This window comes from Hyperoodon ampullatus (assembly GCF_949752795.1).
Source record: "Hyperoodon ampullatus genome assembly, chromosome: 3".
NCBI lineage: Eukaryota > Metazoa > Chordata > Mammalia > Artiodactyla > Ziphiidae > Hyperoodon > Hyperoodon ampullatus.
In genome coordinates this window covers 92,457,169-92,479,544 of record NC_136916.1, presented here as the reverse complement: position 1 = coordinate 92,479,544, position 22,376 = coordinate 92,457,169, and the positions used below count along the sequence as shown (strand labels likewise).

Below are 22,376 nucleotides of genomic sequence, written 5' to 3'. Positions count from 1 at the left end.
AAAGAAGTTCTACTGTGGGTAAAATGTTATCAAACAGCATTGCATGCTAAAGAGAAATCATTAATGAAAGGAAGAGTCAATCGATGCAGAAAACTTCATTGTTGTCTTATTCTAAGAAACTGCCATAGCCACCCCAGCCTTCAGCAACCACCACCCTGATCAGCTGTCAACATCAAGGCAAGACTCTCCACTAGCAAAAAGATTATCACTCACTGAAGGCTCAGATGATGGTTAGCATATTTTAGCCATATAGTATTTTTAATTAAGGTATGTACATTTTTTAGACATCATGTTATTGCACATGTAATAGACTACAGTAATAACTTTTATATGCACTGGAAAACCAAAAATTTTGTGTTACTCACTTTACTGTGATATTCACTTTATTGTGGTGGTATGGAACCCAACCTGCAACATCTCCAAGGTATGTCTGTATATAACATTTTTTCACCAAAGAACATGAGCAGGAATGTTCTTAGCAACACTATTTATAATAGCTCCACACTGGTAATTACCTAAAAGTCTATCAACAGTAGAATGGAGAAATAAATTATGGTATATTTACACAATGGATACTATACAGCAATGAGGATGAATGGACCACAATTATATAGAACAATACGAATAAATCTCACAAATATAATGTTGACCAAAGAAGCCAACAACAAAAGAGTATATATTGCATGGCTGCATTTATATAAAATTCAAAAACAGGCAAAACTAATGTATAGTGTTGGAAGTCAGGATGGGGGTCAACCTTGATGAGGGATAGTGACTTGAAGCAGGCATATGGGGAGCTTCTGGGATGCTGAAAATGTTTCTTGATTGGGGTGATGATCACATAGATGTGTTCATTTTGTGAAAAGTTATTGAGCTGTACACTTATGATTCTGCATTTTTCTGTATAAATGTTATTTCTGTAATGTGTTTTTTAAAAAGGATGGGTGGAGGGCTTGGATGATATTATGGTTGGTGATATTATGCCACTGACTGAGGAATCTGACTGATCTTCCAATTCTTTGCATATGACTTCCAGAAAACAAAACAAAACAAAAAGGGAATAACTAGTAGAACAGAGGTTGGAAGTAAAACTTTCAGCTGATACATAGAGAAAGCAGGTGGAAGAAGCGATGTACGACAAAATACATTTCTTTGACTGAGTACTCTTTCTTCTTCTGCCTTGGTTCTCTATTAAAGTTTAATAATGTTGGGAGTAGTAATAAACTATGATGTTAGATAACAATGAATTTATTGATCACTTTCAAAGAAAAGATTATGGTGCTTTTACTCTGACTGCACCAATTCTCAGCTCCTTTAGGAACAGAGCCCACTATCCTGGAATGCTGAAATGGGCAATAAGAAAGAGAAACTCATTTTAGCTGTTCTTTTCCAAAGGTATCTTCCAACCCCTCCGTCAACACTGACCCAGACAACTACGTTGAAGTGAATGATTTCATCACCCAGATACCCTCTAAAGTGCAGATACAAGATATTACTATGGAGTTACACTGTCCACTGTGTAATGATTGGTTTCGTGATCCACTGATGCTAAGCTGTGGCCACAACTTCTGTCAGTCTTGTATCCAAAACTTTTGGAAGCAGCAAGCAAAAGAAACATTCTGTCCTGAGTGTAAGATGCTATGTCAATACAGCAACTGTACATTTAACCTTGTACTGGAGAAGCTGGTAGAGAAGATGAAGAAGCTACCCCTACTCAAGGGCCATCCACAGTGCCCAGAGCATGGAGAGAACCTGAAACTGTTCAGTAAGCCAGACGGGAAACTGATATGCTTTCAATGCAAAGATGTTCGATTGTCTGTGGGGCAGTCTAAAGAATTCCTGCAGATCTCTGATGCTGTCCGTTTCTTCACGGTGGGTGAGCCCTGGGTTTTGAGCAATCTTGAGCAATTCCTTAGGAAGGCTGGGAAAAATCTTTTGTTGGACTTCTTCTCTCTTCCAATACCACCCCTTTATTCAGATGATTACTAGAAAGCTCAGAGTGCCCAGAAAATACAACATATCTTGCAAAGTTCTTTTTCTATAGTTGCCAATTATAGGAAAGCAGTGAAGGAGCTCTGGTCTACTCCCTCAGTCAATCAAATATTTACCCAAACCCTGCCACGACAGCATTCTACTAGACACTGTACAGAATAAGGACATATAAGATACTGCTTTTGTTATAAAAGTCTTGAAATTTAGTCAAGTTTAAAATGAATAAAACAAGGAAAGGAATATAAGATAGTCTACTGTTGTGAGCTAAATTTTTGTCACATTTGTAATTCGCAAATGTTTAGAATTTCAGAGGAGATTAGAGAAAACTGAAATAGTCAGGGGAGGCATGGTGAAAGAAAGCTTGAACTGGAAAATTATTTGAATTTGGATGGGCAGAAGGTAGAAATGAGTGTTTTAAGTGAGAACAATGCAAGTAAAAGTATAGATAGTGAGAACAGTGTAACTAGAGTAGAAAATATATAGAGCTCTGTTATCTTCTTCAAACCCCTGAAGTTAGCTAATAAGAGGATAAAACTAAGTTTTTCTGCTGCTTGTAATTTTCTTCACAATTTTTGGAAGAGACAGGAATTACGATACAGGGTAAAGGAGACTTTTGTAACAAGAGCTTGCTTTTTTTTCCCCTGACACCCTGGGGCTTTGGGGGAGATGTCCCTTATGGCCCTTTATCTCTCAATTACCTTGTGTTAATTCAACATGGTATTCCCAGAAGGAGCTTACCATCCATCAGGGTCAACTGGAGGCAACCCTGAAGGAACTTCAGTCCCTGAGGAACATGCAGAAAGATGCTATTGCTGCTCACAAGGTGAGGAACAGGGTAGAGGGGTTATGAGATACAACCAGAATATACCCTCCTTGTAACTTCAGCTATGTGGGTGGAAAGGTACCTTTACATACCACGCACCTTTGAACCAAGGTCTCTCAGATTGCTGTCTTTTCTCATCTGATTTGATCTTTCCTAGCTTCCCTAAAACTAAATAAAACTATTGCTTATACTTTCAACTTCACAGGAGCTTAATGGTTAGAGACTTGGCAAATCAGTTCCTAGGTTGGGGGAATAAACTGGGAGTTCTGTTTCTTCATTAATTATTCTGTAGAGGGGTGTCTTCTCTGGCATTTGGCATCTGGAAGAAGAAATATGTACAATGAGGGAAAGAAGAAGGATAGATGGAAATGATGTCTCAAGAGAATCTTGTTCTTGTTGTAAGAGTTCCTAGTTCAGCTGTTACAGTCAACATTCATTCATTCAACAAATATTTATTGAGTGGGTCAGGTATTATACTAGACACTATATTCCTACCATGGTGGGAGACAGATGTTAATTAAACAATCCCACCAATAACAATAAAACAACAACTGTGGTAACTACTATAAATGAAAATATAGGATATATTAGAGCATATAAATGGAGAACCTAATCTAGACTGGGTGTTCTTTGAAGAAGCCACTTATTAAAAATTGAGAATTGAAAGGATAAGTGTTATCCTTAGTCAAGTGAACTGGGTGAGGTGAATATGAAGGAAATTGCCTGGAAAATGTTCTGTGAAGAGGAAAGAGCGTATGGAAAAGTTCTGAGACAGGAAGTTAGCTGCTATGTTAAGCAGAGAGAAGGCCAATTAAGCTGGATCATGGTAAGCAAGATGATACTGAAAAGGCAGATGTGGGGCCAATCATGTAGGCCCTTGTAGATAATGTTAGGAATTTTGAACTTCATCCTGTGAATAATGAGAAGTCACTAAAGGGTTTAAATAGGACATGGCTTCATCTCATTTTGAAAGCATCATTCTGGTGGCTGTGTGGAGTATGGATTGGAGAAAGACAATGACAAGGATAATGGTTAGCAGAGGGCTGTGGCAGTGATCCCAGAGAATGATGATGGCTTGGACTAGAAAAAGGCAGTAGAGATCAAAAGAAATAAATAGCTTCAGCATATGCTTTGGAAATAAAAATTACCTGCATGTGGGGATTGATTAGATGTGAGAGGTGAGTGATGGTATCAAATAGACAGTTGGGTATAGGAATCTGGAGCTCAGAAGTTGCTCTAGGATGAAAATAAGAAGTCAGCATATAGACTGTATTTAAAGTTGTGAAAGGAGAGGCTATTACCTAGAAAGAGAGTGTAGAATGAGAAGGGGAAAGAGCCCAGGGAAGAATACCAAGTAATCTAATATTTAGAGCTTGGTCAGAGGAGACAGAACCAACAAATAAGACTGAGAGATAGTGGTGAAATAGGTAAAAGGAAAAATGGAAAAGTCTGACCTAGAGGACAGTGAGAGTTAAGACTATTTTAAGAGTGCAATTATAATGATTGACCATAGAATGTAAGCTGGATAATAGGGGACATGAAGAGAGAGAAGTTGATGAATGGAAATGAAGGGGTCAATGAACAGGAAGTTTCAATGAGACCCAATAATTGTTGCAATAGGGGTACCTGAGTAACTGAGCATAAAAAGTAATTTTAGAGACGGTACAATTGCTGGGGATGATAAAATCCTCAATGTGACTAAAAGAACGAGTAAATAAAGGTAAAAATCACTAGAAATGATGATGAGGAACTGAGAAACCAGGATGTCAGATGGCATACTCATGAGGATGTTGAGGTCACCTAAGAAAAGAGATGCCAGTGTAGCAGTTATCAATTTCAGTGCTTCAGACATTGCCCATCTCTTGCTTCTTCTATATTGTCCTGGCAGCTGGAATGGCATCTCCCCTAGTTCTGATTTCTTAAAAAAGGACAGTTCTTCCAGCCTCATATGGACCCAATCTAACAGCATCACTTGGTAGATATTGGTTTGTACTTCTGGATAAAAGGGAATTATCATTCATTTAAAAATGTTTGATTAACCCCACGGTCTTATTTAATATGGCATTGGTTACCACCTCAGTACTGCAATAGGAACCTAGGATGACTTTTGACTATTTCGTGCTGAACTATTAAATGAGCTGGGAAAGACAGAGTAAGTCTCCCAAAGGGCTCCTTTTAGTACAGTTGAATGTTGATACTCAGCCATTTGCATGCATTTTCCTGTTATAGTATTTCCCAAGTTGTGTGAGTGTTAGTGGTGTGGGCTCCCATCCCCAAGTGTTAATCTCAGTAATTACCATGGTGATGATCATGGAGTTTTCCAGGAAAACAAGCTACATCTGCAGCAACACATCTCCTTGGAGTTTCTAAAGCTGCATCAGTTCCTGCACAGCAAAGAAAAGGACGCTTTAAATGAGCTCCGAGAAGAGGGGAAAGCCTTGAATGAGGAGATGGAGCTGAATCTGAGCCACATTCAAGAACAGTGCCTCCTAGCCAGGGAGATGTTGGTGAGCATCCAGGCACGGATGGAACAGCAGAACTCCTTCGACTTTCTCAAAGTGAGACTCCATACCAACATGACTATGGGTACAACAGAGGGTGAAAGAGGGTTGGAAAGGATGTAGAAGCAGATTTTCCCCTCCAGGAGGGTAAAAAAACTGCTGTAGTTCTTTTAAGGTTCCTTGGGAGAAAAGCAGGAGGCTGCTTTTACCCTATACTCAGTTGAAAGCTTTACTTTCACACTCCTAGACAAGAAGATAATAAAATGCCATTAAAACCAGCATGTTTTAATATTTCTCCATAAAGAAATTTGAAGCTTTATTTCTCAAAAGTAAGAATGTTGCCAAAAAGTTGTATCTTTTACTGGCTCTCAGCAATCATAAATTGACCTGTTTGAAAAGCTGTTGGTCAATTTTTGCTTCCTCACGCTTCACCTCTAAAGTGGCATTGGTTACTACCTCAGTGCTCAGAAGCTTAATTAGTCAGAGTAAGGAAAAGTGGCCTTGGGGTTGGAATACCTACTGTGTTTTTCTCCTGAGACTATGTGGCAGTGTAGGTAAAAACAGCTTAACCTTAATTTCTTTCTTGTTCCCTGTAAAAGGGAACTCTAGAAAATCAGAGCAAAGTAAGCCAGTTTATCCTGGGATAGATGAAGGATGAAGATCAGAAAAGGCATATGGAGGATGAGAGGAGTTGGTGGCAATGGGATGGGGACCATCTGCATAGGATCGCAGTTTTGACCATCAAATTCTGGTGGTGGCCAGTATGACCAAAGAAATTTCTGGAGCTGATGAACAGGCATCTAACCTTTCTATTTCTCCTTTCCTCTCCTAGGACATCACACCTCTCTTGGATAGGTAAGTGTTTCCCTGTGGTATTAATACCCTTCCTTCAGTCCCTGGAGGATGTCTAAGAATAAATGATTTATGTCCCCTGCAGCTTGGAGCAAGGAATAAGGGTGCTGGCACCCAGAGAGCTTATCTCCAGAAAGCTGAACCCAGGCCTGTTCAAAGGTCCCATCCAGTATATGATGTGGAGGGAAATGCAGTCCACTCTCTCTCCAGGTATCAGTGGGTAGTAGTTATTTGTTCCTGGGGCTCCCACTTTATGTTTCATCTGTGGGATGTCTTCTGTGGCCCTAAATAGTACGTTAGAGACTGGACAGAGGGAGGGGTGAAGTTCAGCCAAAAGAAGGCTAGTTGGTATGACTGAATTTCTTCTCTTACCGTCATCTAAGAATTTATGACTTTGTACTGGTAAACAGAGACTGATGTCCGAATTACTTCTCAGCCTACGATTTTGTTTGATTGTTCTATCAAATGTGACAACCAATATTTTAATGTTTTTCTAAAACAGTTATGTAAGTCCCTGAGGCATCTCTGCCCTGGAGGAGGAGGTTACTGTACATACTCATTGTGTGTATGAATACAGTTCCTCTTGTGCTTGATGTTTATAACATGGAGTTATCTCATCTTAGGAGATTGTTTAGAGATCTATAAAAATCATTACAGAAATAAAGCTCTAAATAAAGTTTTTTATAGACTTCATATAGACTCATTATTATTTGTAGTTACTGATTTAATGAAAATCACAAATCTATCCCTGTTAATTTTTCCAGGTGACTGACACTGAAAAAAAACAGTACTGAGGTATAATTAACACAGAATAAAATTCACCAATTGTAAAGTACAATTTGATGAGTTTGACAAATGTATACACTTATGTAAACATCTCCAAAATCAAGATATAGAAAATTTCTGTCATCCCAGAAAGTTCCCGCATACCCCTTTGCAGTCAACTCTTTTCTTCTAGCCTCAGCCACTGACACTCAATGATCTACTTTATTTCACTTTAGTTGTCTTTTCTAAAATCTCATATAAGTGGAACCATACATTATGTAGTCTTTTCTGTTTGGCTTTTTTCACTTAGCAAAATGCTTTTTGAGATTCACCTATGTTGTTGCATGTATCAATCACTGTATTTTTTTTTTTTTTTTTTTTTTTTTTTTTGCGGTATGTGGGCCTCTAACTGTTGTGGCCTCTCCCGTTGCGGAGTACAGGCTCCGGACGCACAGGCCCAGCGGCCATGGCTCACGGGCCCAGCCGCTCCGCGGCATGTGGGATCTTCCCGGACCGGGGCACGAACCCATGTCCCCTGCATCGGCAGGCGGACTCTCAACCACTGCGCCACCAGGGAAGCCCTCAATCACTGTATTTTATGGATACATCACAATTTGCTTATTCATTCACCAACTGATGAACATTTGGGTAGTTTCTAGTTTATGGCTAGTATGAATAAACTTGCCTGAACATTTGTTTACAAATCTTTGTGTTTTAATTTCTTTAGGGTAAATATCTAGTGATGGGATTGCTAGGTTGTATGTTAGGTATATGCTTAACTATAAGAAACTATCACATTTTTTTTCTTAAGTGGTGGTACCATCTTAATTCCCACCTCCAGTGGATGAGAGTCCCGGTTTCTCCAAATCCTTGCTAAAACTTGATAATGTCGATCTTTTTGATTTTTTTAACTCCATCAAAAAAGATATTTTATTAAAGTTCCCAAAACAAATTTGAGAAGTTATGCTGCATTTAAATAGAAAAAGGCCAAGTTAAAATATGGAAATAAAGTTTTCATTTGGTAGAAGCTGAAACTAATATATACATTCTAATCAAAGATCTATCCCATGTGACATTTTTCATTTTTAAGAGTCTACCAGGCCAAACCCTTTCACTGCCTTTACTGCTTTTGCTTTGCTTTCCCCCTTTTCTTTCTTTCGCTTTGCCTTCAGCTTTTCTTTTTCCCCCCCTTCGGCTTCTGGTTCATCCATATGGAGTACTGTCCACGCTGATCTAGAAGACTCTTTTTGTTTCTCTTAATATCAATCTCCATTTTTATGTCACTTTGTTCATCTTTCACTACATATTGGGTTTTCTCTCGACAATGTTTGGATACCACCACAGTTTTATTTTACCTTATTTTTTTGAAAGATATATCCCCTCATATAGAATTCTGGGTTAATGGACTTCTTTTCACTAATATAAAAAGTCACTCCACTGTTTTCTCACTTGTATAGTTTCTGATGAGATGTCTATTATCATTTTTATATTCATTTCTCTGTATGTACTATCTCTTTTCTCCTTGTAAGAGTTACTTTTTTTGTCACTTGTTTCCACCAGTTTGATTATGCTGGGTCTTGGTGTGTTTTCTTATTTATTTATTTAGTGTGTGGTTCATTGAGTTTCTTGGATCAATGGGTTTATTGTTTCCACAAAGTCTGGGAAAATGTCAGCTATTATTTCTTCAAGAGTTTTTTTTTACCTATCCACCTTTTCTTCTCTCCTTCTGGAACTCTAATTTTACATATGTTAGACCACCTAAAATTGTCTCACTTGTCATTGATGTTGAGCATTTTTTAGACTTTTTTCTTTCTGTGATTCATTTTGAATAGCTTCTCTTGCTATTCAAGTTCTCTCATCTTTTTTTTTTTTTTTTTTTTGGCAGTACACGGGCCTCTCACTGCTGTGGCCTTTCCTGCCGCAGAGCACAGGCTCCAGACTCACAGGCTCAGCGGCCATGGTTCACGGGCCCAGCCGTTCCGCAGCATGTGGGATCTTCCTGGACGGGGGCACGAACCCGTGTCCCCTGCATTGGCAGGTGGACTCTCAACCACTGCGCCACCAGGGAAGCCCAGTTCTCTCATCTTTTCACCTGCACTGTCTAATCTTCTGTTAATCCTGTTCAAGATGTTTTTCATTTCAGATACATTTCATTTCTTCAAAAAGTTGGGTCTTTTTATATCTTCAGTTTCTCTCCATACCATGTTATTGTTTCGTCTACATTCTCATGCAAATGCAAGATATATATAATAGCTGTTTTAATGTCTTTGCTAATTCCACCACTATTGTAATTTCTAACATGTTGTTATTGCGTGAGCTTCTTGAGACTGTAGGTCATATTTTCCTGCTGCTTTGCATGGCTGGTATTTTTAAAAATTTTTAATTGACTTAATTTTTTTAGAATACTTTTAGATTTACAGAAAAATTGAAAAGATAGTACAGAGAGTTCTTGTATACCTCGTTCCTAGTTTATATTATTATTATCTTATATTTAGTGTGATACATGATTTATAATTAATGAATCAATACTAATACATTACTATTAACTAAAGTCAATAGTTTCTTCAGATTTCCTTATTTTTTTACCTAATGTCATTTTTCTATTCCAGGATCCCATCTAAGGTTCCACATTACATTTAGTCGTCATGTTTCTTTAAGTTCTTCTTGGCTGTGACAGTTTCTCAGACTTTCCATGTTTTTGATGACTTTGACAGTTTTGAGGAATACTGGTCATGTATTTTGTAGGATGCGACATTACTGCAATCTGTCTGATGATTTTCTCATGATAAGACCAGGGTTATGAGTTATTGAGAGGAAGACCACAGAGTTAAAGTGCCATTTTCATCACATCATATCAAGCATACATACTGTCAACAAATTTACGACTGTTGATGTTGGCTTTAATCACCTAGCTGAGGTAGTGTTTGTCAAGTTTCTCCACTGTAAAGTTTTTCCCCCCTCCCTTTTCCATACTGTATACTTTGGAAGCAAGTTACTATGTGTAGCCCACACTTAAGGAGTAGGTAGTTATGCTCCCTCCTCCTTGAGGGTGGAGTATCTACATAAATTATTTGGAATTCTGCATGGGAGATTTGTCTCTTCTGGCTGTCAAACATGATCAGTTTTACACTGCTATTTGCTGAATTTTGTTGTAATCCTTTAAGCTCTATGGATTTAACTTTGGCATTTAGTGAAGTTATTTGAAATAACTTTGTTCCTTTTGACACTTTAAGCTTTGATGAGCCTTTAAGCTTTGTTAGAGTGGTTCAAGAGCAGCCTTTAATCTAGGGTTAATTTTGCCAATTTTCTAAGGTATTAACCTTCTGAGTACTCTGTCTGATGTTCTACATACTATAACATTTTTCCATTCTGGCTGACAGGATTGAAAACTATTCCCAGTCTTGTGTGAGCTCTAGAAATTATTAGGCCTACTGCTTTCTGGAGATTTTCTCTCTGGACTTAATGAGTTTCACTGAACGCATGTGGCAATATTCAGCCACAGCCTTGAGGGAACCCCTTTGTAGATGTTTGAAACTCTATGTACAGCTCCCTCCTCTGTGTTACTCTACCCTGCAAATTCTAGCTGTCTCAGGATCACAGTGTTTTTCTTCTTGTATTCATTGCCTGTAAAATCTAATTTCACTTTTAGCAATCATTTAAAGCACAAACTGATTTTTTTCTTTTTGGTATAATTTTACATTTAAGAAAATCAAATGGGATTTATTTAATAGACGGCTATTTTAATAATAATGTACCATGGTCATTGGTAAATGGTCAGCTGGTAAAATATACTTTATATTTCTTATTTCTAGGCCTTTGCTTATTCTGCAGATTCATATTTTCTTCTTTCCTGCCTTACAAATGAGGCTGTTGCTTTAGGATAGGGGCTGATACTTCTGTAAAGGGTCAGACAGTAAATATTTTAGGCTTTGTGGGCTGTTTGGTCTTTGTTGAAAGTACTTAACTATGCCACTGCAGTGAAAAAGCAACCATGACAATATGGCTTTTCATGTATTCCAGGGTAGGGAATTGTTTAACTTAAAATATTTTAATATATTTCCTTTAGTTTTGTGTGTATTAGTAAAATATCACCAAAGTTCACTCATTCATTCAACACACTCTTCTAGAGGGCCTACTACATGCTAAGCATTAAGTTGGGCTCCAAGGATATGGAAATAAAAGACATAGTTTCTGCTCCTCAGGAAAGGCTAGAAGACCAAGTTAGAGTCTGTTGCAACCCTCTAGGTGAAACATTAAGATATAAGCCAGAGGCATGGGAATGGGAATGGAAAAATAAAGAACAGATTCTGGAGACAGAATTCCTGGAGCTGAAATATACAGGACAGTAACTGGTGGTAAGGGATAGAGAAAGGTGATGTCAAGGATGGAAATACAGGAGATGCAGATTTTGGAGGGTGCTGATAAGTTCAGTTTGGGCAATGTTGTGTTGACCTACAGGACAACTAAGTGAATATATTCAAATGGGTAATTATTCTAACTGGAGCTTAGGAGAGAAGCCAGGGCTGGAATAATCAATATAGAGTGTGGGTAGCTGAAGCTATTCATGTAAATGAGATTTCCTAAGGAAACTGAGAACATACAGTCAAAGAGAAAGCATGTTATAGAGAATAACAACAGATGAAGGTCAATGAAGCCTCAGAAGAGACTGAGGAATTCTGGCAACAGAAATAGAAGAAAAAACAGGAAATGAAGTCCACATGGAATCTAAAACAAAGAGACTGTCAAAGAGAAGGGAATGGTCATTCACGCCAAATGCGAAGATCAATTTAGAAAATGACTGGAAAAGAGATATTTTAAACAACAACTGGTGACTTTGGCAAGGCCAATTTCAAAAGAGTGGAATGAGTAGAAGCTATTGTGTAGGGTTCAGGAGTAATTTGGAATGAGGCAGTAATGAAGTGAATAGATCACTCATTTGAGAAGTTTCACTAAGAAGGAAGATGTATGAATGGAAAACATGCTGAAGGGAAGTAGCCTGCAGAAAGGCAGAAATCAACAGTATAAGAAAGGGAATAATTGGTGGAAGTAGGGAAGAGTGAGAGCTACAGCAGAGAGAGGTATTGACTTTCCACAGTTTCCTCTGAAACTGGAGAGGAGATAAAGATGGTAGAAGTGAACAATTCTGTGGGGTGGGGTTTGCAGTATGAGTGGGAAGAATTGAGGGATTCCTATAAGATGTACTGTAGCTTCTCTGTGAAACAGGAGATGAAGTCTTCTGCCTGGGAGTGAGGAGGGAAGTGGTGGAATAAGGGTTTGAGGTGGGAGTTGAAGGTCTGAAATTGCTGTTGTGAGGAATTGGAGAGGATTTGATTTGGGAAATATAAGAGTTCTCGGCAGTGCTGATGGCCAAGCATAGAGTGGAAATAATGAATTTGTAGTGGTACCTGTATGCACAATTTTGTGATTTTCCTCCTGCAATGGTCAGGAATTGGAGTGCTAATTTGAATAGCTGAATAAATCCAAGGTTGGAGAGTTGCATGGCAGATGCTGCAGAAATAGCATAAGAGGATAAGTGTTGAGGCTATTGGCAACAAAGCTATCACTGCTAACTGTTTAGGGAAGGATTTTAAGCCAGGAAGCAAAGAGATAATAAAGAGAGATAGGGGACTAGAGATGTTAATGAAGTCAAGTAATGGTTGTAGGGAGAGATGAGAGTGAGAAAGCTCAAAAAATAAAGAGTATGGGGCTTCCCTGGTGGTGCAGTGGTTGGGAGTCCACCTGCCGATGAGGGGACGCGGGTTCATGCCCCGGTCTGGGAGGATCCCACATGCCATGGAGCGGCTGGGCTCGTGGGCCATGGCCGCTGGGCCTGCGTGTCCTGTGCTCCGCGGCGGGAGAGGCCACAGCAGTGCGAGGCCCGCGTACAGCAAAAAAAAAAAAAAAAAAAAAAGAGTATGGCATACCTGAATTGAAGATTTTAGAGAATGAATAGTTCCTGATGACTACAAGATCCAGAATATAGTCATTGATATGGACAGCTTAGATGTAATGGAGTCAAAAGTCACCAGCAGTAAAGTCAAGGACATTCAAGAATAGAAGAGTAGCTATATCTAAAAGATAGTAAAATCACTTGAGATGATGGGCTGGATTTGGGGTAGAGAAGTAAGGTTAACCCAAAGTGCAGGGGGTATAACCAGGAACTTTGTACATAATAGCATCAAATAGAGATAGAAGGAAATATGAAATGGAATGACAAGAGTCTCAAATGAAGAGTGATGTTTTTACATGAGGATGAGGAGTAGAGTATGGGTCTGGAAGTAGCAGTGGTGGCAACCTGATCTCTGGCATCTGAATTTAGAAAATGAATAGTCTCATGAACTTCTGGAAGCTGGTTTTTAATTAGTTAGTTTGCTTTTTGGAAGAACCAGCCAGATTTATGTTAAATTAAGGAGGTGATGAGAGAATTCTGTAAACTGAGGATGCAGGAGAGATAATTAGGGAGGTAGTTCTAAAGGGCAGAGTGGAAAGGGTTGGGTGGGAACAGTGGAAGGATGGGTGAAGGCAGAGGAGGGAAAGAACAGAAGAGTGGGGATAAAAGTACAGTAGAGAAGAAATCATCAGAGGAGTCTACATTCTGGGCGTTTATACCAAGGATAACAGGAGTATGAAGCATGGTGAAATTAATTAGTGTCAAGGTTTCAAATGGAACTCTAATTGAAGTTCGTTTATTTGTTTAACAAATAGTTACTTGAATACCTAGGAACAGTTCCAAATTTTGAAGATATATGAGGAAACAAAACAGATATGGTCCCTGCCCTTCTAGAGACTACACTCCAGTGGAAGAGACAATGAACAAGTCAATAATTTCACATAGTGATAACTACTGTGAAGAAAACAAAGCATGGTATGCTCAGTAAATAATTATTCATGAGAGAAAATAAAGCAGGATAACAGTACAAACAGTGATAGACAGATGAACATGCTATTTTAGATAGAATGGCCAGAGAAAACCTCTCTGAGCAAACAGTCCCCTCTCCCTATGTTTTACTGTGGACATTTCTAAACATACTGAAAAGTTTAAAGACTTTTACAATGAACACTCCTACACCTACCTAGATTCTATCATTAACATTTTATTGAACTTGCATGAATAAAGGCCTGAATGATGTGAAGGAGTGAACATATGGGGAAAGAGTGTTCAGGGACAAGGAAAGAAAGTGTAAAGTCTCTGAAGTAGGAATGAGCTTAGTATGTTCAAGGAACAGCCAAAAGGCGAAGGTGGTTGGACCAAACTAAATGGGGCGATGGGGTGGTAAGTGGTGGGAAATGAGGTCAGAGAAGTGGGTAAATCATGTTTGTCTTGTTTGCTCTGTGAGGACTCTGGATTTTACCTTGGGTGATGGGAAGCATAAGAGCATTTTGAGTAGGAGAACTGGATGATCTCATTCGTGTTATGGGCAGAATAGGCTGCAGACAGGCAAGAGTGGAAACAGAACAGTTAAAAAGCTATTGCAGTAGTTCGAAGCCAGTGGTATTTGTGGAAGTTATCTGTCTACATATTCTGAGTAGGCTCAGAATATATTTTAAATGTGGAGCTGACAGAACTTACTGTTGGATTGAACATGGCATAAGAAGAAAAGTGGGGATGCAAAGCTGACTCCTAGGAATCCTCAAAGCCAAGGCCGGCTGAGCTAGCTGGAGGTGTCAGAGGTTTGGTGATGAGAGCAGACTGTGGTTCTTAAAAGGCTGGCAGGAATTCTTTATGATACCTCCAAAGAAATCCTAGTTCTCACACTGGAAAAAGTAACAACCCAAAGTGGATGAGGATCTGTGTGAGAGAGAAGATTCAGCCTATATGGGAAATTTTCAGGATTCTTCAAACCTCTTGTTAGAAAGAAAAAATCCTTAGGATGATGGAAAAGATTCAGGCTTTTCTGAGAAGAGAGAGACAGACTGGATTGATCTTCCTTCCAAGTATAAGTAAATCCATTAACAACAAATGTATGCATATTTGTATCTGTGTCCATGATGTGAACATACAATAGTTTTTGTGTTTCCTGTATCAAATTTTGTGCCAAGGTTCAATTATCTCACATCTAGAATTTGTGTCACCTTCTTGCTGATATGCTTCCAATCTCTCTTTATTTAGAAATTCTTTTTTATACTGCTGCCCATTGATTTGTCTAAACCAATACTTGTCAAATTACCTGTGATAAAGGACCAGTTTTTAAAACTGATATGTTTGTAGAATACGATATAAATTAATTACTTGAAAAAGTGGAATTAAAATAACAAAGATTACAAAGTGCAAGCCCAGTTTTTTAACAAAATCAACTGACAAAATTACTGTCAGAATTCTATGAAAGTTTCTAAGAGCTTACTCTCAATTCTGTACTATCCTGTCACAGACTGGCAATTACACAGTTTGTGAACCACATTCTGATTATCAGTGGCATCAACCATTCCAGACCTCAAAAGTTCCAGTGTCTATTAAACCAAATGTAAACTTATCACCATTGTCCTCTAAATTCTGTGCCAGTTAGCTCAGTCTCACCTGCTTCTAACGGGCAAGCCCTTATCTTCTCTCTCATGCAAGCTACTGTTTTTAACTCATTCCTATTTTGCCTTTTTTTATCCAAAGCATCCTGATACATCTCATAGATGTTACATCAAAACTAAAATGCTTATTGCCCTTAGAAAGCTTTCCTAGGACCCACTTACCTAATCTTTACCCTTTCAGCATTTGTATTTTCTTATATTTATTAGTACAGATTTATCTTATTTGCATTTTTTATTAAGTATAATAATTGCTTCAGAGTAATGTCTGATTTTTACCACAAATATAAAAATGTCTAGAATATAGCCACATGGATATCAAAACAATATAAAGTATATAAGTAATTACCTGCCTGTCTAAGAGTATATGGCATGGGGAGATAAAGCACTGGTGTCTATGTAAATACTATCTATGGGAACCTGCATTCATCCCTTTTCCCCCATGCCCTGCTTTCTCTTATTTTCTTACTAGGCCTATCTCCATTAACTCTGGACCCTAAAACTGCTCACCCAAATCTAGTGCTCTCCAAAAACCGAACCAGTGTGTGGCATGGTGACATTAAGCAGGTAATGCCTGATGATCCAGAGAGGTTTGACTCAAGTGTGGCTGTGCTGGGCTCAAAAGGCTTCACATCTGGAAGGTGGTACTGGGAAGTAGAAGTAGCAAAGAAGACAAAATGGACAGTTGGAGTCGTCAGAGAATCCATCCTTCGGAAGGGCAGCTGTCCTCTAACTCCTGAGCAAGGATTCTGGCTTTTAAGACTAAGGAACCAAACTGATCTAAAGGCTCTGGATTTGCCTTCCTGTAGTATGAAACTGACTAACAACCTCAACAAGGTGGGCATATACCTGGATTATGAGGGAGGGCAGGTATCCTTCTACAATGCTAAAACTATGACCCACATTTACACCTTCAGTAGCACCTTCACGGAGAAAGTTTATCCCTACTTCTGCCCTTGCCTTAATGATGGTGGAGAGAATAAAGAACCATTGCATATCTTACATCCACAGTAATCTGTCATACTATTGTATAAATTCAGAGCATTATTAAAGGGGTATTGAAATAGTTTACCAGTCTCACTGGTTTCTCTTCCCAATTTATGGGGAACTCTGGAATAATGAAAAGAGGATTCACAAATTGAATTCTGTTCTCACTGTTCTAAGTGGATTTCACTGGAGCTTTTCAAGCTGTCGTTCTAACTCTCTGGGGTCTACTGTGACACAGGAGCCATTCTCATGAGCATGATCATCATCCTATTATAACTGGAGCAAAATGCAACTTGGGTTTGTGATGTTCAGGAACCCTTTTCAAACGTTCTCAGAAATTCTATCATACTGTCCTTATTCTCCAACAATAATGACTCAATAGATTAATCTTTAGATGTGTGCTCTTCTTCCCATTTAATTATCTTTTAATATACATTTTGCAACACATTTATTTTCTGGAACTTGTTACTGTAATTAAAAAAAAACTGTTCCAGAGATTTAAAGAATAAAATGTTCTGGGCTAGTTTATAATCTTGTCTTGAATTCTCTCAAGATACTTTTTAGTCCAGCGAATCTCTGACTCTTTCTCAGTCCCTTTTTCTTGCTTTACCTACCTATGGAACACTTGTTTTTCTGTATTCAAATACATTTAAGTATTTCCATTTACTTTTAACTATATCCTTTTAGTCATTCCTGCCTATAATTTAAATACCCATATATTTCATCTTGTCCTCTCCAATATACTCATCCTCTAGCTTGTTCCTTCTTTCTAAGCCTAAACTTCTTAGGCTTATTGATCTCAGCAGTACCCTTGATGAACCACCTCTATTTCCTTTCCTTTGGAAGTCCCATCTAACTGGGCTTCATGCTCTATATCTGACAGGTTTTTTGGGAGAGGTGGGGGGTAGGGGTGCAGTACTTAGGACCTGCAGTATGGCCCTCTAAAATTACAATTAGCACAGCTCTTTGGGCAGGATAAAAGCCCTCTATCCTATCTGTCATAGTGGGAAGGATACATACAACTACAGGTAATATTCGTGTAGTGTTGGTATATACAATATACATACATTTATAGCTGCTGATTTGGGCAAACAGCCATGACATGTTATGGCTACATTTAAGAAATTACCTTTTTTTAAAAAAAAAAGAATTCATTTTAACTGGAATGTAATAAGGACCTATTTTGTGCCTGGAGCCTTGCTAGATGTTTCGAAGGATATAAAAGAAGCATAAAAAGAAAAAAAAAAGGTTCATCTAGGGGGATATAAAAGAAATTCAGGTGCCTGGACCCCACCTAAGACCAATTAAATAAAAATCTCTAGCAGATGGGGCCTAGGCATTCGTAGTTTGTAAAAGCTTACTAATGTGTGGCTAGGGCAGGGAACCACCGAACTAAAGGAACATGATTTCTCTCCTTTTTTAATCTTTAAAAAAAATTCAAACGTAGAGGAAAAATTACATATTTATATGATAACTCCCATATACTCTCCACCTACATTACCAGTTATTAACATTTTGCTACATTTTCTTAGTCTCTCTCCCCCACATCCACCCCATATGATTTTGTGTGTGAGTATAATTATTACTGTTATTTTTGCTGAACTACTTTAGATTAAGTTGCAGGCATTATAATTCTTATTCCTAAATACATCGGCAAGTATCTTCTAAGAACCAAGGTATTCTCTTACATAATCACAGTATTAAATTATCAAATTCAGAAAATTTTACATCAACACAATACTACTTACTAGCTAATATACAGTCCATATAAATAAGTAACTAATTCTAATGGTGGGATTTTAGGCACTGTAAAATTTCAAGTAATGTGACAAAGAATTTGGGAGAAAGAAGAGGGTCTAGTTAAGTCATAGACAGAATTCTAGATAATTGATATCTAAAGTCTGTCCTTGGGACAGACAAGTGCTACAGAGTTCAAAGAAAGGGGAGGTCAGTATTCACCAGAATAGAAGAAAATTCTAAGGAAAAGATTGATTAAGTTGGACATAATGAAAGATGAGTAGGAATGAATATAAATTCTAATCTAGATTTGGAAAATATACTTCTTAAAAATGAATGTTTTGTATTGATGGTTGCATAGCTATATAAATATACTAGAAATAAATGAACTGTAAACTTATAATGGGCAACTTTTTGAGATGTAAATTATACCACAATAAAGCTGTGTTTAAAAAAAGGGAAAGAAAAAATGAAATGTTTTATTCAGATCACCAGGGGAATTAGAACAGGCCACAGGTGTATACATATTTTCCACTATCTGTAGGAGTCAATCTTAATACTTTTTCTGATATACTACCTCAGCTCTCCAGTAGTTGTCTTAACACAGATGACACAAAATTTCCCCCAGTTTTCCCAGATAATTGGTTATTTTTATAATTGGTTATTCTATACTGAATAATTTGAACAATCCCTCTACTTAGAACTCAGACTATAATTAAAGGCAGGAATTTGGGACTTCCCTGGTGGCGTGGTGGTTAAGAATCCACCTGCCAGTGCAGGGCACATGGGTTCGATCCCCGTTCCGGGAAGATCCCACATGCCGCGGAGCAACTGAGCCTATGCGCCACAACTACTGAGCCTGCGCTGTAGAGCCCGTGAACCACAAGCCCCCGCTTGCCGCAACTAGAGAAAGCCCACGCGCAGCAGCGAAGACCCAACGCAGCCATAAATAAATAAATAAATAAAATAACATTTTTTAAAAAGGCAGGAATTCTTCTAACGAGTATGAATTATGAAACACCAATATGGGATTTCCCTGCTAGAAATAGACTCTGAATAGTATTCACTAAGAAGCATGACTGGGGCTATCTTATATACTGTTTTCTCTCAGGCCACAGGAGATGAGGCTGATAGTAACCAAAATATGAAGTAGAGTATAAAGAGGCCCCAGTCAGCGTGTTGGGATTCACTGAGGTGAGAACCTCAAAAGGAAAATGCCTTGTAAAATACATTCAGAAGCATGTATGCAATGTATATGTACAGTTTGGAGAATAATACGAAGAAACAAACACTCATTAATTCACCATCTAGCTTTGGAAATAGAACAGTATCAAAACCTTTGAAGGCCCCTGTGTATCTCTCCCAGCCCTGAGGTAATCACTATTCTACATTTTGTGTCTGGATTTTTCTTTTTTGCAAATAATTCATAGGTATGTTTTTCCAACAAATGTATTGTTTAGTTTTTTCTATTCTACATATGTATGTATTCCTAGAAAGTATAGTTTCATTATGTCTGTTCTTCGAACTTTAAATGAATGGAATCATGTTGTACGCCTTCCTTAGCTTTTTAAAATTCAAACTTATGTTGTATTCCAGTGTATGAAAATTCAACCATTTAAACATCCAAACTACTGTTAATAGGTAAGTAGTTGTTTCTAGTTGTTTTATTTTTTTAATTGTTGCTGTTGCTATTGCCATTAGCAACAATGTTGCTATTAACATTATTGGATATGTGACCTGGTAAATGGGAGCAAGAATTCTCTAGGTTTACACCTGATAAGCACTGGTGTATAGGGTATGCACATCTTCAAGTAGGTAATGCTGAACAGTTGGTCAACTCTATTGTGCCAATTTACACTGCCAACAGCAGTGAGAGTTCCCATTAATCTATGTCTTTGCCAATTCGGTTTTTATCAGTAAGGTGGATACACATAATGGTATCTCCAGGTTTTAGTTTGCATTTCCCTAATTACCACTGTGGTTGAGCATCTTTTCATAATTTTATTAACCATTTAAGTTTCCTCTTCTGTGAAATGCCTATACAGATGTTTGCCCATTTTTGCATCAGACTGTCTCTTATTGATTCATAGTGTTACTTATATACTCTGGATACCAATCCTTTGTTGGTTATTTGCACTGCAAATATCTTCTCCTATGGCTTAATACTTGTGTCTCATTTACAAAAAAATCCTTCTCAGAGGTCAGAGAGATATTCTCCTATGTTTTATTCTACATGTTTTAAAGTTCTGTGTTTTATATTTCAATGCTTAATTGTTCAATCAACTAAAAGTAACAAGTATAAATTTGCATGCACCTAACAACATAATTTCAGTATAGATAAAGCAGTAATTAACAATAAATTAATAAATCTACAAACAACTTAGGAGATTTTTAACATGCCTCTCTCGGTAATTGATAGAAGAATCAGACAATATGATTAACAAACTTGACTCAATGAACATATGTTAGAACACTGTACCAAACACCTGAGAACATCCAACAGCTGCAGGGCATTCTTTGTAAACACACACAGAACACTGACCATATACTTCAGTCAGAAGGAAAATTTCAACAAATTTAAAAGGATTATAATCACACAAGCTATATTCTTTGACCTTAATTCATTTAAACCAGACATCGATAACAAAATAACTAATCACATGTATTTGGAAATTTTTAAATACTTTAAATAACCCATGGATCAAAAAAACTCCTATTGGAAATCTGAAAATATTGTGAATTGAATGATAATGAAAAATGACATCTGAAAAACTGGCACACAGTTTAAAGGGAATCGATAAGTCTTATATACACATATTAGAAAAACAAAGGATGAAAATCAGTCATCTCTTTCAAGAAATTAGAAAAAGAACAGCAATTTAAAGCCAAAAAAAAAGTAGAAGGAAATTATAAGGGCAGAAATTAAGGATATACAAAAGAAATATATGGGAGTATCAAAAAATGTCATAAGTTTGTTCTTTGAAAAGTCTAATAAAAATGACAAACTTCAGGCTTCCCTGGTGGCGCAGTGGTTGAGAGTCTGCCTGGCGATGCAGGCGACACGGGTTCGTGCCCCGGTCCGGGAAGATCCCACATCCCGCGGAGCCGCTGGGCCCGTGATCCATGGCCGCTGAGCCTGTGCGTCCGGAGCCTGTGCTCCGCAACGGGAGAGGCCACAGCAATGAGAGGCCCGCGTACCGCAAAAAAAAAAAAAAAAAAAGACAAACTTTTGGTGAGACTAAGAAATGAAAAGAAGGCACTAACATCAGTAACTAATATCAGAAATGGAAAAGGAACCATTGCCACAGAGCCTGCAGACATTACAAAATATTATAGAAGGTTTTATGGTCAACTTTATATCAATATTTTTGAAATTTTAGATTAAATGGACCCAACGCCAGAAAAATATAGCTTATCAAAACTGATGTAAGGCGGGGGGTGGGGAAACTATAAAGAAAACATAATTTGAACACTGGTGATATATGACTATATTGAAGAATTGTTATTTTTTATTATTATTTTTTTTTTTGCCTGCACCATGCGGCATGTGGGATGCACCATGTGGGATCTCAGTTCCCTGAACAGGGATAGAAGCCCTGTCCCCTGCAGTTGAAGTGCGGAGTGTTAACCACTGGACCGCCAGGGAAGTCCAATGATATTGTTTTTTAAGAAGCCTTCATCTTTTAGAGATTCCAGCTGAAACATTTATAGATGAAGTGATAAAATGAGTTTTGCTTCAAAATAATAACACAGCAGGGCTTCCCTGGTGGCGCAGTGGTTGAGAGTCCGCCTGCCGGTGCAGGGGACACGGCTTCGTGCCCCGGTCTGGGAAGATCCCACATGCCACAGAGCGGCTGGGCCCGTGAGCCATGGCCGCTGAGCCTGCGCGTCCGGAGCCTGTGCTCCGCAACGGGAGAGGCCACAACAGTGAGAGGCCCGCGTACCGCAAAATAAATAAATAAATAAATAAATAAAATAATAATAATAACAACACAGCACAACAACTTTGTTAATACTTAGGGTTTAAATCTCACAAGCACGACTGACCTGCGTCCTCCACCGAGTCAGGGGAAGCTGAGGGGCCTCCCCACAATACCACGAGCTGGTCCACACAGGCTGGCAGCGACGGGAACCTTCTTCCTTGTGCCTCAGGCTTTCCCCGCCCATTACTCCATGAGAACCAATCATGGAGCTGGCTTCGG

The 22,376-nt window shown here is 38.3% G+C and overlaps 1 protein-coding gene across 1 annotated transcript; it reads left to right on the top strand.

Annotated features, from left to right (window-relative positions):
* Positions 1 to 1,545: 1,545 nt before the first annotated feature.
* TRIM69 (tripartite motif containing 69) lies at positions 1,546 to 16,464 on the top strand (the record flags this gene model as incomplete). The annotated part of the gene is made up of 5 exons (XM_079700710.1): positions 1,546 to 1,887; positions 5,071 to 5,373; positions 6,149 to 6,171; positions 6,254 to 6,378; positions 15,923 to 16,464. 5 exons carry the CDS (start codon positions 1,546 to 1,548, stop codon positions 16,462 to 16,464), a joined length of 1,335 nt encoding a protein of 444 aa, XP_079556836.1.
* Positions 16,465 to 22,376: the final 5,912 nt, after the last annotated feature.